This window comes from Schistocerca gregaria, chromosome 2, assembly GCF_023897955.1.
Source record: "Schistocerca gregaria isolate iqSchGreg1 chromosome 2, iqSchGreg1.2, whole genome shotgun sequence".
NCBI classification, from domain to species: domain Eukaryota; kingdom Metazoa; phylum Arthropoda; class Insecta; order Orthoptera; family Acrididae; genus Schistocerca; species Schistocerca gregaria.
The window spans coordinates 38,101,530-38,119,052 of NC_064921.1; the positions used below are offsets into that span (position 1 = coordinate 38,101,530).

Below are 17,523 nucleotides of genomic sequence, written 5' to 3' on the forward strand. Positions count from 1 at the left end.
TGCAAATACTTTCAGAAATGACTTCCTGACACTTAAATCTATACTCGATGTTAACAAACTTCTCTTCTTCAGAAACGCTTTTCTTGCCATTGCCAGTCTACATTTTATATCCTCACTACTTCCACCATCATCAGTTATTTTGCTCCCCAAATAGCAAAACTCCTTTACTACTTTAAGTGTCTCACTTCCTAATCTAATTCCCTCAGCATCACCCGACTTAATTCGACTACATTCCATTATCTTCGTTTTGCTTTTGTTGATGGTCATCTTATATCCTCCTTTCAAGACACTATCCATTCCGTTCAGCTGCTCTTCCAAGTCCTTTGCTGTCTCTGACAGAATTACGATGTCATCGGCGAACCTCAAAGTTTTTATTTCTTCTCCATGGACTTTAATACCTACTCCGAATTTTTCTTTTGTTTCCTTCACTGCTTGCTCAATATACAGATTGAATAACATCGGGGATAGACTACAGCCCTGTCTCACTCCCTTCCCCACCACTGCTTCCCTTTCATGTCCCTCGACTCTTATAACTGCCATCTGGTTTCTGTACAAATTGTAAATCGCCTTTCGCTCCCTGTATTTTACCCCTGCCACCTTCAGAATTTGAAAGAGAGTATTCCAGTCAACATTGTCAAAAGCTTTCTCTAAGTCTACAAATGCTAGAAACGTAGGTTTGCCCTTCCTTAATCTAGCTTCTAAGATAAGTCGTAGGGTCAGTATTGCCTCACGTGTTCCAACATTTCTACGGAATCCAAACTGATCTTCCCCGAGGTCGGCTTTCTACTAGTTTTTCCATTCGTCTGTAAAGAACTCGTGTTAGTATTTTGCAGCTGTGACTTATTAAACTCATAGTTCGGTAATTTACACATCTGTCAACATCTGCTTTCTTTGGGATTGGAATTATTATATTCTTCTTGAAGTCTGAGGGTATTTCGCCTGTCTCATACATCTTGCTCACCAGATGGTAGAGTTTTGTCAGGACTGGCTCTCCCAAGGCCGTCAGTAGTTCCAATGGAATGTTGTCTACTCCAGGGGCCTTGTTTCGACTCAGGTCTTTCAGTGCTCTGTCAAACTCTTCACGCAGTATCGTATCTCTCATTTCATCTTCATCTACATCCTCTTCCATTTCCATAATATTGTCCTCAAGTACATCGCCCTTGTATAGACCCTCTATATACTCCTTCCACGCTTTTGCTTTCCCTTCTTTGGTTAGAACTGGGTTTCCAGCTGAGCTCTTAATATTCACACAAGTGGTCCTCTTTTCTCCAGAGGTCTCTTTAATTTTCCTGTAGGCAGTATCTATCTTACCCCTAGTGAGATAAGCCTCTACATCCTTACATTTGTCCTCTAGCCATCCCTGCTTAGCCATTTTGCACTTCCTGTCGATCTGATTTTTGAGACGTTTGTATTCATTTTTGCCTGCTTCATTTACTGCATTTATATATTTTCTCCTTTCATCAATTAAATTCAATATTTCTTCTGTTACCCAAGGATTTCTACTAGCCCTCGTCTTTTTACCTACTTGATCCTCTGCTGCTTTCACTACTTCATCCCTCAAAGCTACCCATTCTTCTTCTATTGTATTTCTTTCCCCCATTCCTGTCAATTGCTCCCTTATGCTCTCCTTGAAACTCCGTACAACCTCTGGTTCTTTTAGTTTATCCAGGCCCCATCTCCTTAAATTCCCACCTTTTTGCAGTTTCTTCAGTTTTAATCTCCAAGCTATAACCAACAGGTTGTGGTCAGAGTCCACATCTGCCCCTGGAAATGTATTACAATTTAAAACCTGGTTCCTAAATCTCTGCCTTACCATTATATAATCTATCTGAAACCTGTCAGTATCTCCAGGCTTCTTCCATGTATACAGCCTTCTTTTATGATTCTTGAACCAAGTGTTACATATGATTAAGTTGTGCTCTGTGCAAAATTCTACCAGGAGGCTTCCTCTTTCATTTCTCTGCCCCAGTCCATATTCACCTACTACGTTTCCTTCTCTCCCTTTTCCTACTACCGAATTCCAGTCACCCATGACTATTAAATTTTCGTCACCCTTCACTATCTGAATAATTTCTTTTATTTGATCATACATTTCTTCAATTTCTTCGTCATCTGCAGAGCTAGTTGGCATATAAACTTGTACTACTGTAGTAGGTGTGGGCTTCGTATCTATCTTGGCCACAATAATGCGTTCACTATGCTGTTTGTAGTAGCTTACCCGCATTCCTATTTTCCTATTAATTATTAAACCTACTCCTGCATTACCCCTATTTGATTTTGTGTTTATAACCCTGTAGTCACCTGACCAGAAGTATTGTTCCTCCTGCCACCGAACTTCACTAATTCCCACTATATCTAACTTTAACCTATCCATTTCCCTTTTTAAATTTTCTAACCTACCTGCCCGATTAAGGGATCTGACATTCCACGCTCCGCTCCGTAGAACGCCAGTTTTCTTTCTCCTGATAACGACATCCTCTTGAGTAGTCCCCGTCCGGAGATCCGAATGGGGGACTATTTTACCTCCGGAATATTTTACCCAAGAGGATGTCATCATCATTTAATCATACAGTACAGCTGCATGCCCTCGGGAAAAATTACGGCTGTAGTTTCCCCTTGCTCTCAGCCGTTCGCAGTACCAGCACAGCAAGGCCGTTTTGGTTATTGTTACAAGGCCAGATCAGTCAATCACCCAGACTGTTGCCCCTGCAACTACTGAAAATGCTGCTGCCCCTCTTCAGGAACCTCACGTTTGTCTGGCCTCTCAATAGATACCCCTCCGTTGTGGTTGCACCTACGGTACGGCTATCTGTATCGCTGAGGCACGCAAGCCTCCCCACCAGCGGCAAGGTTCATGGTTCATGTTATTTATCAAAATTAATATTAATTTTTTTGTTTTGTTGCCGGCCGTGGTGGCCGAGAGGTTCTAGCCGCTTCAGTCTGGAACCGCGCTACTGCAACGGTCGCAGGTTCGAATCCTGCTTCGGGCATGGGTGTGTGTGATGTCCTTAGGTTTAAATAGTTCTAAGTTAGGGGTTTGATGACCTTCATAGTGCTGAGAGCCATTTTTTTTTTTTTTGTAGGCAACGTCTCGAAATTAACTCCTGTTTCATCGGCACTGTAAATTCGGTGTTTAGTGTACTCTGTTTCGAAAACATCAACTGCGTCTAGGACTGCAGACAACATTTCTCCACATACATTCAGTAGCTGAATGTCGTATTTGTTTTTGAACCTGTATCCCCCTCCCCCCGGCCAGAGCTTGGAAAAAAAATATTTTCCTTCGTCACCTAGCAACTCAGCTAACATTTTGTCTTTGTCTTGCAGCACTGCGCCATTCAGATGCACGCCTTTTCTCGCTGTTGGTGAACCACAGATGAGAGCTTCGCCAACTTTTTCAAACTCCGTCGTTTTCACTGTTCTTTATGAGCATCCTTCGTAGTTTCATAGCTTCATAGTTTAGATTTCGACTCGACCCATTCTGAACCGGTAGGAACACGATTTCCGTAATTAGCCGCAACAGTTTTCAGTAAGGTTCCTTTTTCAACTTCGCTAATAACAGCTACTTTATCAGTGAAAGTAATCACAACAGGTTACGCTTAAACGCAACAGAAAGAAGCAAGTCGAACGCACTGCTGCTAACAGAGTAGCTTCGTGTACGCTAGTGAGAACGTGGATCGAGAAGCAACTTAATGTTATCTGTACGTCTCTCCCTCCTCACCGCAGCCAAAACACACCCTAGCCAAGGATTATTTCCACAATTTTTCCTTTTTTTGTTTTTTGGTATTGCGTTTTTCGGAAGTGTTTCGGAAGACCCGGATCTCGGTTGACCCGAATTCGGATAACTGGGGTTTACTGTATGCACATACTCACCATTTTTTATTTTTTGCAGAAGTACCGGATGATCAAAAAGATAGCATAAATTTGAAAATTGAATAAATCACGGAATAATGTAGATAGAGAGGTACAAATTGACACACATTGTTGGAATGACATGGGGTTTTATTATAAGCGAAAAAATACAAACGTTCAAAACATTTCCGGCAGATGGCGTTTCATCTGATCAGAATAGCAATAATTAGCATAACAAAGTAAGACAAAGCAAACATGATGTTCTTTACACGAAATGCTCAATATATCCACCATTATTCCTCAATAATAGCTGTACTTGAGGAATAATGTTGTGAACAGCACTGTAAAGCATGTCCGGAGTTATGGTTTGGCATTGGCGTCGGATGTTGTCTTTCAGCATCCCTAGAGACTTCGGTCGATCACGATACATTTGCGACTTCAGGTAACCCCAAAGCCAGTAATCGCACGGACTGAGGTCTGGGGATCTGGGAGGCCAAGCATGACGAAAGCGGAGGCTGACCACACGACCATCACCAAAAGACGCGCGCAAGAAATGTTTCACGCGTCTAGCAATACTTGTTTTTTTTTGTTCTAATAAAACCCCATGTCATTCCAAGCATGTGTGTCAATTTTTACCTCTCTATCTACATTACTCCGTTGTTTATTAAGTTTTTAAATTTATACTGACTTTTTGATCACCCGGTATATACCTATTTAACATTTGTTAGTAAACCTACGGTCATTTTTTTAAAGAGATACCGAGTGAATTTGCTTATGAAACCAAAATTTTTCAGTAACAGGCCTTAGAAAGACTCTCGGGCTCTCTCCTTGTACCAATCAGCAACTGCAGTACAGACTACTACAGAAGGAACAAGGTTTCGTTGCAGCTCATTCTACAGGCGTTCATGTTCAGACACATTTGTAACGTCAGTTATTTCTGAACTGACACACACTACAGAATTATCTACGTCTGCTGGCATCGGCGTTTGCGACAAATCATCGAAAAGACGGAGTTTCGGTCTACCGAATATTCGCGTCTTCCCGTGTTCATTTGCGAATAATTTCGCCAGTCTCCGGGCTTGCCGTACAACTCACGAAGTAAATTAATACCTTACGTGAAAATACCGTCGCTTAAGGAGCAGTGGCTCCCTTCATTATTTAGATCGTTATTTCCGTCCCTGACACTTTGTTAGCTTTTTTTAAGCCTAGTTGCCAACACAGCCCGTAGTAGACTTCCTGCACGGTCAATTCGTGTCCTTATGTGAAACATCCTTTGCGCGAGGGTAGTCGGTCGCCGCGGGAAGTTCTGTCTGCCGCAGACCGGCAGCAGTCGAGCTTTGCTGGGATGTGTCGTACGCACAGCCGTCTGCGCAGTGGCCTGTGGGTCCTGTCGCATTGAAGAGCCACTGCTGGGGCGCTGACGGTGACATCAACACTAAACAGAACACCGTCGACACGATGTGTTCCCACTTTTCCTTGTCGTAATTCAGCTATAGACAGAAAGTTCCACTCAGTAGACTTTATTTAAAATAGAAAATAAAAAACTGAAATAATTAGTCGTAAAGATAAGCGGTTGTGTAAAATCAATGTCCCACTAAATATAGCCAGAACAATTACGATTAATCGATTAATTGCGATTAATGGTCCATTGATGATGGCGTCCTCTCGACTAAAATATTCCGGAGGTAAAACAGTACCCCGTCCGGATCTGAATGGTCACGAGGACGTCGTTATCAGCAGAGACAAAACTGGTGTTCTACGGTCGGAGCGTGGAATGTTTGATCCCTTAACCGGGCAGGTAAGTTACTGAATTAAAAAAGGTAAAGAGATACGATGAAATTAGAAATAGCGGGAATTAGCGAAGTTCGGTGACAGGATGAACAAGACTTCAGGGCGGATGAATACAGGGTTGTAAATACAAAATCAAACAGGGGTCATGCTGGAGAGGGATTAATAATGAATAAGAAAATAGGAATCTGCTTCAGCAACTCTTAGGCAACAGAGACACGAAGCCCACACCTACCACAGCAGTGAACGTTTGTAAGCGAATCAGCTCCGATGATGATGATGAAATTGCGGAAATATGCGATGACATAAAAGAAATAATCAGATGGTTAAGGGTGACGAAATTTACTTGTGATGAGCGACTGCTATTCCATAGTAGGAAAAGGAACAGAAGGAAAAATAGGTGAATATGGACTGGGGGAAAGGAAAGAAAGAGGAAGCCGCCCGATAGAATTTCGCACAGAGCGTAATTTAATCATCCCTAACATTTGGTTTAAGAACAATGGCATAATTTAATCATCACTAACATTTGGTTTAAGAACTAAGAAAGAGGACTGTATACCTGGAAGAGACCTGAAGACACTGGAAGCTTTCAGACTGATTATGTAATAGAAAGACAAAGATTTCGGAACCACATTTTAAATTGTAAGAATTTCCGAGGGCAGATGTAGATTCTGGCCACAATTTATTGATTATGAACTGTAAATTAACACTAAAGAAATTGATTAATGGTAGGAAATTAAGGAGATGGGACCTGAATAAGTTGAAACAACCAGAGGTTGTTGATAATTTGAGAGGGAGAAGTAAGCAACGGTTGACTACAACCGTGGGAATAAATACAGTAGAAGACGAATGAGTACGATGTAATAGTGAAGGCAGCACAGGATTAAATAGGTAAAAAGGCAAAGCCAATTAGAAAACCTTGGATAACGCAGGAGATATCGAATTTAACTGACGAAAGGAGAAAACATAAAAAGGCGGCAAATGAAGCAGGCGAAAGGCAATAGAAACATCTAAAAAATGAAATTGACAGGAAGTGCAAAATAGTTAGCAGGTATGGCTAGGGGACAAATATATGGATTTAAAAGGATGTTTCTCTAGAGGACAGATAGATAGTGCCTACAGGAAAACTAAAAAGGTCTTTGAAGAAAAGAGGAGCAGCTGCACGAATATAGAGAGCTCAGGTGGAGCAGGCGAACTTGATGGCGAAATTACAAGAATGGAACAGGACGTAGACTGGAGATGTGCTGCTGCGAGGAGAAATCGACAGAGCACTGAAAGATCCAAGTCGAAAAAGGCTCCGGGAGCAGAAGACATTCCGTCATGACCACAGCTCTTCCACCTGCTGTACAAGATGTGTGACACGGGCGGAATACCCTCAAAATTCGAGACGAATGCGATAACTCCCATTCCAGAGGAACTTTGTGCTGACAGGCGAGGGTTTTTTTTTCCCATCAGTCTACTGACTGGTTTGATGCGGCTCGCCACGAATTCCTTTCCTGTCCTAACCTCTTCATCTCAGAGTATCACTTGCAACCTACGTCCTCAATTATTTGCTTGACGTATTCCAATCTCTGTTTTCCTCTACAGTTTTTGCCCTCTACAGTTCCCTCTAGTACCACGGAAGTCATTCCCTCATGTCTTAGCAGATGTCCTATCATCCTGTCCCTTCTCCTTATCAGTGTTTTCCACATATTCCTTTCATCTCCGGTTCTGCGTAGAACCTCCTCATTCCTTACCTTATCAGTCCACCTAATTTTCAACATTCGTCTATAGCACCACATTTCAAATGCTTCGATTCTCTTCTGTTCCGGTTTTCCCACAGTCCATGTTTCACTACCATACAATGCTGTACTCCAGACGTACATCCTCAGAAATTTCTTCCTCAAATTAAGGCCGGTATTTGATATTAGTAGACTTCTCTTGGCCAGAAATGCCTTTTTTGCCATAGCGAGTCTGCTTTTGATGTCTTCCTTGCTCCGTCCGTCATTGGTTATTTTACTGCCTAGGTAGCAGAATTCCTTAACTTCATTGACTTCATGACCATCAATCCTGATGTTAAGTTTCTCGCTGTTCTCATTTCTACTACTTCTCATTACCTTCGTCTTTCTCCGATTTACTCTCAGACCATACTGTGTACTCATTAGACTGTTCATTCCGTTCAGCAGATCATTTAATTCTTCTTCACTTTCACTCAGGATAGCAATGTCATCAACGAATCGTATCATTGATATCCTTTCACCTTGTATTTTAATTCCACTCCTGAACCTTTCTTTTATTTCCATCATTGCTTCCTCGATGTACAGATTGAAGAGTAGGGGCGAACGGCTACAGCCTTGTCTTACTCCCTTCTTAATACGAGCACTTCGTTCTTGATCGTCCACTCTTATTATTCGCTATTGGTTGTTGTACATATTGTATATGACCCGTCTCTCCCTATAGCTTACCCCTACTTTTTTCAGTATCTCGAACAGCTTGCACATTTTATATTGTCGAACGCTTTTTCCAGGTCGACAAATCCTATGAACGTGTCTTGATTTTTCTTTAGCCTTGCTTTAGCCGTAACGTCAGAATTGCCTCTCTCGTGCCTTTACTTTTCCTACAGCCAAACTGATCGTCACCTAGCGCATTTTCATTTTTCTTTTCCATTCTTCTGTATATTATTCTCGGAACCATTCTTCTGTATATTATTCTCGTAAGCAGCTTCGATGCATGAGCTGTTAAGCTGATTGTGCGATAATTCTCGCACTTGTCAGCTCTTGCCGTCTTCGGAATTGTGTGGATGATGCTTTTCCGAAAGTCAGATGGTATGTCTCCAGACTCATATATTCGACACACCAACGTGAATAGTCGTTTTGTTGCCACTTCCCCTAATGATTTTAGAAATTCTGATGGAATGTTATCTATCCCTTCTGCCTTATTTGACCGTAAGTCCTCCAAAGCTCTTTTAAATTCCGATTCTAATACTGGATCCCCTATCTCTTCTAAATCGACTCCTGTTCTTCTATCACATCAAACAAATCTTCACCCTCATAGAGCCTTTCAATGTATTCTTTCCACCTATGTGCTCTCTCCTCTGCATTTAACAGTGGAATTCCCGTTGCACTCTTAATGTTACCACCTTTGCTTTTAATGTCAGTAAAGGTTGTTTTGACTTTCCTGTATGCTGAGTCTGTCTTTCCGACATTCATATCTTTTTCGATGTCTTCACATTTTTCCTGCAGCCATTTCGTCTTAGCTTCCCTGCACTTCCTATTTATTTCATTCCTCAGCGACTTGTATTTCTGTATTCCTGATTTTCCCGGAACATGTTTGTACTTCCTCCTTTCATCAATCAACTGAAGTATTTCTTCTGTTGCCCATGGTTTCTTCGCAGCTATCTTCTTTGTACCTATGTTTTCCTTCCCAACTTCTGTGATGGCCCTTTTTAGAGATGTCCATTCCTCTTCAACTGTGCTGCCTACTGCGCTATTCCTTATTGCTGTATCTATAGCGTTAGAGAACTTCAAACGTATCTCGTCATTCCTTAGAACTTCCGTATCCCACTTCTTTGCGTATTGATTCTTCCTGACTAATGTCTTGAACTTCAGCCTACTCTTCATCACTACTATATTGTGATCTGAGTCTATATCTGCTCCTGGGTACGCCTTACAATCCAGTATCTGATTTCAGAATCTTTGTCTGACCATGATGTAATCTAGTTGAAATCTTCCCGTATCTCCCGGCCTTTTCCAAGTTTACCTCCTCCTCTTGTGATTCTTGAACTGGGTATTCGCTATTACTAGCTGAAACTTGTTACAGAACTCAATTAGTCTTTCTCCTCTTTCATTCCTTGTCCCAAGCCCATATTCTCCTGTCACCTTTTCTTCTACTCCTTCCCCTTCACTTCACTGACTTCTACTATATCTAGATTGAGCCTTTGCATTTCCCTTTTCAGATGTTCTAGTTTCCCACCCACGTTCAAGCTTCTGACATTCCACGCCCCGACTCGTAGAACATTATCCTTTCGTTGATTATTCAATCTTTTTCTCATGGTAACCTCCTCCTTGGTTGTCCCCTCCCGGAGATCCGAATGGGAGACTATTCCGCAATCTTTTGCCAATGGAGAGATCATCATGACACTTCTTCAACTACAGGCCACATGTCCTGTGGATACACGTTACGCGTCTTTAATGTAGTGGTTTTCATTGCCTTCTGCATCCTTATGTCGTTGATCATTGCTGATTCTTGCGCCTTTAGGGGCAATTTCCCACCCCTAGGACAAGAGAGTGCCCTGAACCTCTATCCGCTCCTCCGCCCTCTTTGACAAGGCCGTTGGCAGAATGAGGCTGACTTCTTATGCCGGAAGTCTTCGGCCGCCAATGCTGATTATTTATCAAAATATTGGCAGTGGCGGGGATCGAATCCGGGACCGAAGATGTTTTGATTATGAATCAAAGACGCTACCCCTAGACCACGGGTGGATATTACCGGTTTAATAAGTCACGGTTCCAAAATACTAACACGAATTCCTTACAGAAGAATAGAAAATTTGGTAGCAGCTGACTTTGGGGAAGTTCAGTTTGGACTCCGGAGAAATGCAGGAACTCACGAGACAACATTGACCCAATTATTTATCTTAGAAGAAAGGTTAAGGAAAGGCAAATATACGTTTATAGCATTTGTAAACATAGAGAAAGCTTTTGACAATATTGACTAGAATACTCTCTTTGCAATTCTGAAGGTATTATGGATAAAATATAGGGAGCCTAAGGCTATTTACAACTTGTCCAGAAACGAGACCACAATTATAACAGTCGAGGGCGATGAAAGGGAGTGAGAATGGAGTGAGACAGGGTTGTAGCCTATCCCTGGCGTTAATCAGTCTGTACATTGAGCAAGCAGTAAAGGAAACAAAAGAAAAGTGTGCAGCAAGAATTAAAGTCCAGTGATAAGAAATAAAAACTTTGACGTTTTCCGACGACGCAGTAATTCTGTCAAGAGACAGCAAAGGCCCTGGAAGGGCAGTTGAACAGAATGGACAGTGTCTTGAAAGGAGGGTATAAGATGAACATCGACAAAAGCGGAAAAGGATAATGGAATGCAGTGGAATTAAATCTGATGATAATGAGGAAATTAGATTAGGAAACCAGACACTTAAAGTTGCAGATCAGTTTTGCTATTTAGGCAACAAAATAACTGATGATGGTCAATTAGTGAGGATAAAATGTAGAATGGAAATGGCGAGAAAAGCGTTTCTGAAGAAGAGGAATTTGGTAACATCAGATATAGACCTAAGTGTTAGGATGTCTTTTGTGAAGGTATTTGGACTGTAGCTGTGTAGTGAAATATAGATAAAAAATTTAGACACGAAGAAACTGAAAGCTTTTGCACTGTGATGCTACAGAATACTGAAGATTAGAAGTGTAGATCACGTAACTAATGAGGTGGTACTGAACAGAATTAGGAGACAAGACATGTGTTGCAAAACTTGATTAAAATAAGGTATCGATAGATTTGACACATTCTGAGACATCTAGGGATCACCAATTTGGTATTGGAGGAAAGTGCGGGTAAAAATCGCAGAGGCAGACCAAGAGGTAAATACATGCGCAGATTCAGAAGAATGGACGTGGCAGTAGTTATTCGGCGCCGACAAGGCTCGTAGCGGATAGAATACAAGCACGGAGAGCTGCATCGCGCTGAAGGTCACAAGAACGTGGTGCTGAGCACGTGTAAACGGGGAATATCGAGAAGATCGTCTGTGCGCAGCAGATGCCCACACCATTACTCGCGGGATGGGCACGGATTTGTTCATTAACGAAGCAAGAGACGCTAGCAAAAGTTTTTTACGTGTCGACAGATTTTGTAACGTGCTGGAAGCTACTATACCTTATTTAGGTCCCATTCAGTTTTGTAGGCTGACGACTCACAAACTCGGTACTCATTACAACCGAAAATATGATGCTTTAAATGAACTTAACCTGTGTCTTTGTTTGCGTGTAATATTTTACCTGATACTAAAATGTCCCGTTCAAAATAATATTACACAGTTGCGTTGCACCTTGCAAGTTGTACAGTGCAATTAGAACAATTTTTTTCGCCCCTACATTGCACTATTGCAATTAATTGATCATAGAAATCGAATTCCACTCATTGTGCTGATAGGAATGTGAGATCACGTTGAGTAAGTTGGTGTTGTGAATCGGCGCTGCATAGACTTGAGCCCAGTACAGTTACAGGTATGTGGAAAAGTTTCAAAAATTCTTCGTTTTATTTTCGTACGTTTTTGTGTAGTTCTATAACGACGATTTTTCTGTCTCGGTCAGCATAGGAGGCTCGCACTGGATAGAGTAGATCGGAGAGCGTGCGTAGAACACAGTTTACGATAGCTCGTACGGTCGGTTTTGAGGTAAACGACAACAGTGAGAGTATAATCAAAATGAGTTTATATAGTAGCAACATCGTCTCGAGCGAGAACAACAATTGAGGGAAGAATCGAAATGAGAAACGTAGATTAGGCAGGGTGGAACGTCCGACTGTCGGAAGGCGCGCAGGAGAGGGCTCGGCGGACGGGGAGCAGCTTGGACCGCGGCAGCTGACGCGTCGCTCCTGCCGGGGGCGAGTCCGACGATCAGGGCACAATCTGACTGGTAACACCCGATAAACAGCTTTTGTTTCTCTGGGTGAGAACTAGTAGAATGAAGTGTGTGTGTCGCTCCACTCCGACGGCTGGAATTTTCGGCACCCGAGTAGTGGCGATAGCTGACTACGTATCGTTTTGCAGCAGCTTTCTCGCCTGCTGCTCATCAGTGAGGGCACTTTGAAAGGTCGAAAAGGCACCGAAAAGAAACGAGCGACAGCGCCGCACTCGATAACGGCAGCGCTCAGTTTAGTCGAGGCGAGAGCAGGCGAGGCGTCGCGTAATACGGAAAGCGTACTTTCCGGGAAGAGTCGCTTCCACACGTGTCGGGAAGTGACCACGATGAGAAAATTAGAGTTTTATAGAGAGGCGCTGTTTGCTGGAAGCATTCGTGGATGCTGTCGGTGGGTGTACTCACGCTGCGCGGCCTGCTGCTGCGGCGTGACGTCTGCGGGCGTGAGCAGCCCGTCGTCCGAGCTGGAGGAGTAGCCGGCCGAGCCGAAGGAGGAGCCGGACAGCCGATACTGCTGACCCTGCTGCTGCTGCTGTTGCAGCGCGTGGTACTGGTCGGGCACCGCGGGCGGCGCCACCTTCTTCACCTGCGGCGCCGGCTTGGGCGGCCGGCTCATACCGCCCACTGCCAACACAACAACGTCGCCGCGTCAGACGTCGCTCTGCTCCTCACAACCGACGGCGACAACAGCGCAAAAACTACATCGTGCACAGAAAAATGATGTATTTCACTGGACAGAGTAAATCAGCAACTTTCTATTCGTAATATGGGCCGTGGCATAGCCAGTGCGTGTCTGTGAGTGTGTGTGTGTGTGTGTGTGTGTGAGTGAGTGTGAGTGTGTGTGAGCGCCCGCGCGCGCCAGAAAGTGTAAACAATCCGTCTAGTCGGCACCGTCGCACAGAACTGGTCTGCACCTGCAGATAGGCAACACAGTTAACAGACTTGCCAAGTGGGATGTCGCCGCTGCGCTCTCCCGCCTCTTCTGGCGTGGCCGCGCTCCGTACGTCACAAACGCTGCACAGACACCTGCAATGTGAGCGGAGACTGCTCCGTCCGCTCACGTCTGTCTCTACTCTGTATATCTCGCAAAACCCCGGAGCTCCCTGCGAATAACCCCGTACGGTGTATTCGGGAATTCCGAGACCTGTATAGACGAGTGAGTACGTAATATTTCGAAAACGAACCCAGAGGATATGAACTGTACGTTTACTACATCGACACAGTCAGTGGTGATATATTGCTGGGTCGGAGATCGGTATCCCGCTCTAATATACGAGGTCCTGTCCTCGGTGGCACAGCAGTGTAATTGAGTAAGAGTGTTTCCGTTTTTGGCGAGCTGAAGGCTACTTTGCAAGGTTTAATTGTTGGTGCACGTGCTGCTGCTTTAACGTAAAGGCACTGTGGCTTATCTTCTGACATACGTTTGTGGGAAGTAATGAAACTACTATTGACGAAAAAAAAAATACGTATATCTAGTCGTAATGGAAGGATAGGTTGGACACGGTGAATTGTGATTTCAATGCACTGAGGAGTATATCCGAATGTAAGTGGTGATAGATTCATTTCGAGAACAGCTGCACAATATGGCAGTGCAAGTGTTCAGTTGGACCTGGTGTAGTGTACAAACAGGATGGGCAATATGGCTGTAAGAATAGGCCCCCTCGCCGGCACCCCTAAGCGTACCTCACACGTTCCTCGTGGTTCTGTCGGCAGTGATGTCGATTACAGTACACGGACCCATGTCGGTGATGTCTTTCCCAGCATTACGCCTGTGGGTGCGGTATTCACTATCACACAGTGCTGGACACATGTCCTTCGTAACACTTGTTTACCTTCCAGAAGCGCTGATTCGAAGACTATGCCGCCAGTTTCCTAAGGCTGAGGAGAATCGAGACATATAGCCAGTGTGAGTGTAGGTAACCCATAACTTCTCTAGATATACCATAATTTTTTCGGACATTGTACAGATAACTGCACTGTTTGTGGTGTAAAATGTGTATATATTGTAGTGTAATGTTACTGTGGCTTATTTCTTACACAACCAGAGAAAAAGAGTGTATGTCCTATCGTGACGGACACATAGATTCACCACAACGATAACCGTCTGGGTATGAGAGACATTTTTACGTGGAAAACTATGTGTGCCATAGATACTGAGATTCATTCCAGAAACACAGCCGTCAATAGGAGACATTACATGTACATTGATCGGTGTCAGACTGAAGCAGCAATCGTAATATTTAATTGTTGTTACACTGGTAAATATGTTCCTGGCTCCCAATATTATTGTGAATCTTGTATGTATTTGATGATCTGTAGACAACTTTTGCGGGGTTTAACTGGCAGTGCAATATGGCGATGCCACTGAAAGTGTCATCTGCAGAAAACAATGGCGGACAGTGCTCTCATACTGGCAGCAGCAACAGCAGCGGTTTGGCGGGTAAATTCAGTGACAGACGGGCTTTGCCATTAGGATTGCTAGGAACAATGTACCCTGTGCTATTCTGGGAAGCACTGGAACATCTCTCTCGGCACTGGACCCGCACCACAGCTATGCATCATCGCGCCAGCGAAGGTGCCCAGGTGAACACGTATTTCGACAGGAATTTCTGGGGCGTTATGTACGAAAGAGACGCCTCTGCCTCATGTTTGTGGGACCCGAACGGACACCTACGCAGAGTCGGCGGCGTTGGCGTCTGGCGTCGATTGGTGGGATATGTTTTTTATTAGCGATCTTTTGTTTAAACAGTATTCCATCGATTTCACCAAGCAATAGGATGCTACAAATTGAAAAGAAACTATCGCATACAAGTGAATAATATCGAATTAATTATTTTGCAAACATTTTTTTATCAAATTGGTGTTAACGGTACAAAATTTTTTGGGAGGGTGCGCGTAAGTGGGTGGCATAGAGCGGAACAGGATGTTAAGTACAGAACACTAGGTTAATTATTATAATTTTTATGTAAAACGCAGTAAATAGTTTAAGGGGGTGGGTGACAAAGAAGAATGCGCGAGAAGTGGCATTCAAAAGCACCTAGAATTCGAAAAGTGTACCAGAAAATGGTGGGAGGACATAACTAATCACTTGATTTGGTATCACAGGCGGTTTACTTGATTTGGTATCACAGGCGGTACAATAGTTTAAGGAAATGGGGTAACGTGGAAAACCACTTAACAGAACTGTAGGTTAAGTGCCAACAAGGGGCCAAACATTAGGTTATGCAACATGTTTGGCCCATGTACCTACTTCTTACAAGACCGTTTCCAAGCAGCAGAGAATGATGAGCAACAAACCGATTTTTCTTATAAATAAACAATATACCTTTGAATTTCCTGTTATGAGATCATCATTCTGCTCCGATTTCCATATATTCCGTACACAGCAACCGATTTCTGGACAAATTCTTTAACTAAATAAATAAACTATATTCTATTCACTGCCATAAATAAGCACATAATATTCTATACAGTGACTAAAGTGTTTAAACAATATTCCACACACTGCAACCCAGCTCCCTCCAAATGACCAACTGAGTCTTTCTCGTGCCAATTTTTGGGAGAGAAGATGGGAGGAGAGGGGGTTTGCCATAGGGGGAGAGGTTAATTAATTGATGAGTTTAATTAAGTAGTGAATCAAAGGGTAAGTGGGGCTATCCAAAAACTCAGACCTGTAGCACTGAGGGGAGAGGCAATACGTTAAGCGCTTCTCAACCAAAAGGAAGGATCCTATACGTTAAGGACCTGTCAATCGAAGGATAACAATAGGTTAAGTACGTGTCAATCAAAAAAGAACAATATGTTTGGCCCTCAGTGCATACCTGCCTCTGATGTAGGCAACCCTAACTATCAAAATGGGCTCGTGCCTCCCCCCCCCCCTTCCCCCTACTGACGCCTGTACAGCTGTTAGGTTACAATTGGAAAGAAAACAGTAGCAAACATCCACTTATCAGATAAACACATTTGTTTGTGTAACACATAAAGTATTACATGTTTACAAAACAAAAAAGAACCCAGCATACTATTAGTACAGAACAGTACTGATCCAGTACAACGGCGTCTATATGTGGCGACGACAAACGTTATCACATCCACTGTACCTACGAAGTGTGTTCCCGCGCGCGCTCTCCAGCCCACCCGGCGTGTCTTCAGTTTCTAGTGCAGTGGGCAAAACTCGTGCAACTTGGCCTTCTTCTGTCTGTATAGGAATCTCTGAAATCAAACTTAAGTGAGACCGGCTGATCGTCTTACGTTCTACACGTCATCCTGTCTACCCTACTGCGTGCTGGGATGAGCAACTCTGGGACTCTTCTCTTTCCCTGAGCAGACGTGGACGCATTACGCATCTGATCTGAAACTGTCGTACAATGGAAACGAACCCGTGTCCGGTAACGTACCGAGTTCAATATACTGTGTACTCACTTCGCTCTACAGGTCCTAGAAGTTTGTAATGGGTACTTCTGAACATCTTATATATTAAATGAATTAAGGCCTCCGCATTTCCCAAGTTTTTCATGTACACAATGTAAAAAAGAACTGCACACTCAAAGTTCTACAGTATTTACACGATAAAAAAATTGTTTTATCTGATAAAAATATCCCAGGTGGACCATTTTCCAGCTAGAGGTCCACCGTTGTAAATGGGTGACTTTGCAGCAACGTTTCAAAAAATCTAAATCAATGTTCATCACGCGGCAGTTTGGACACCGTTGTCGAACGTGAATTGCGTCAGAGCTTCGGTGAACCCCAAGCCGGGAAGCGACGCACGTCTGACATTTTAGTGTCTCCCTTTGTCTCATCTAAACACTCTGAATTACTGTGTGCGCGCCTCTGTTCAGACCGTGAGTGTGGCCGCTGGCTCCGCTCGTGGACGGCTGAAGCAGGTGACACGGGGCAGCCGCTGCCCTTCTCTCACTCTGTCCTCGTGTATTCTGTTCATAAATCTACTGCCAACGTTAAGAATAATTTACAATTTAGTATTCCAGCGGACGCCCAAGTGTAAATAAGGCATAATGATGGATCGACGGATTTTTGTTTGCATTGGGCGACATCTGGGTCATTACCACCACAACTATTCATCTACCGTGCTGGTATCGTTGGACAATATTACACGATTCAGACGTACAAGTGCAGGTCCAGATGCAGCTGCTAAACAGTATATGAAGACTACGCGTTGTCTAAACATCTTATAAGAGTAAAATCAAAAAAATCAAAAGTGCAAAGAAAAATCAAAATATATTCATCATTTATGGGT

The 17,523-nt window shown here is 43.3% G+C and overlaps 1 protein-coding gene across 9 annotated transcripts in view; it reads right to left on the minus strand.

Moving 5' to 3' along the window:
* LOC126336277 (caskin-2) overlaps positions 1–17,523 on the minus strand; it is a 942,083-nt gene that overhangs the window by 63,773 nt on the left and 860,787 nt on the right. For all 9 annotated transcript variants that reach the window (XM_049999790.1, XM_049999789.1, XM_049999788.1 and 6 more), the window contains one exon: positions 12,675–12,893. In XM_049999790.1, coding sequence (XP_049855747.1) covers positions 12,675–12,893 — 219 coding nt within the window. The remainder of the gene's footprint in view (positions 1–12,674; positions 12,894–17,523) is intronic.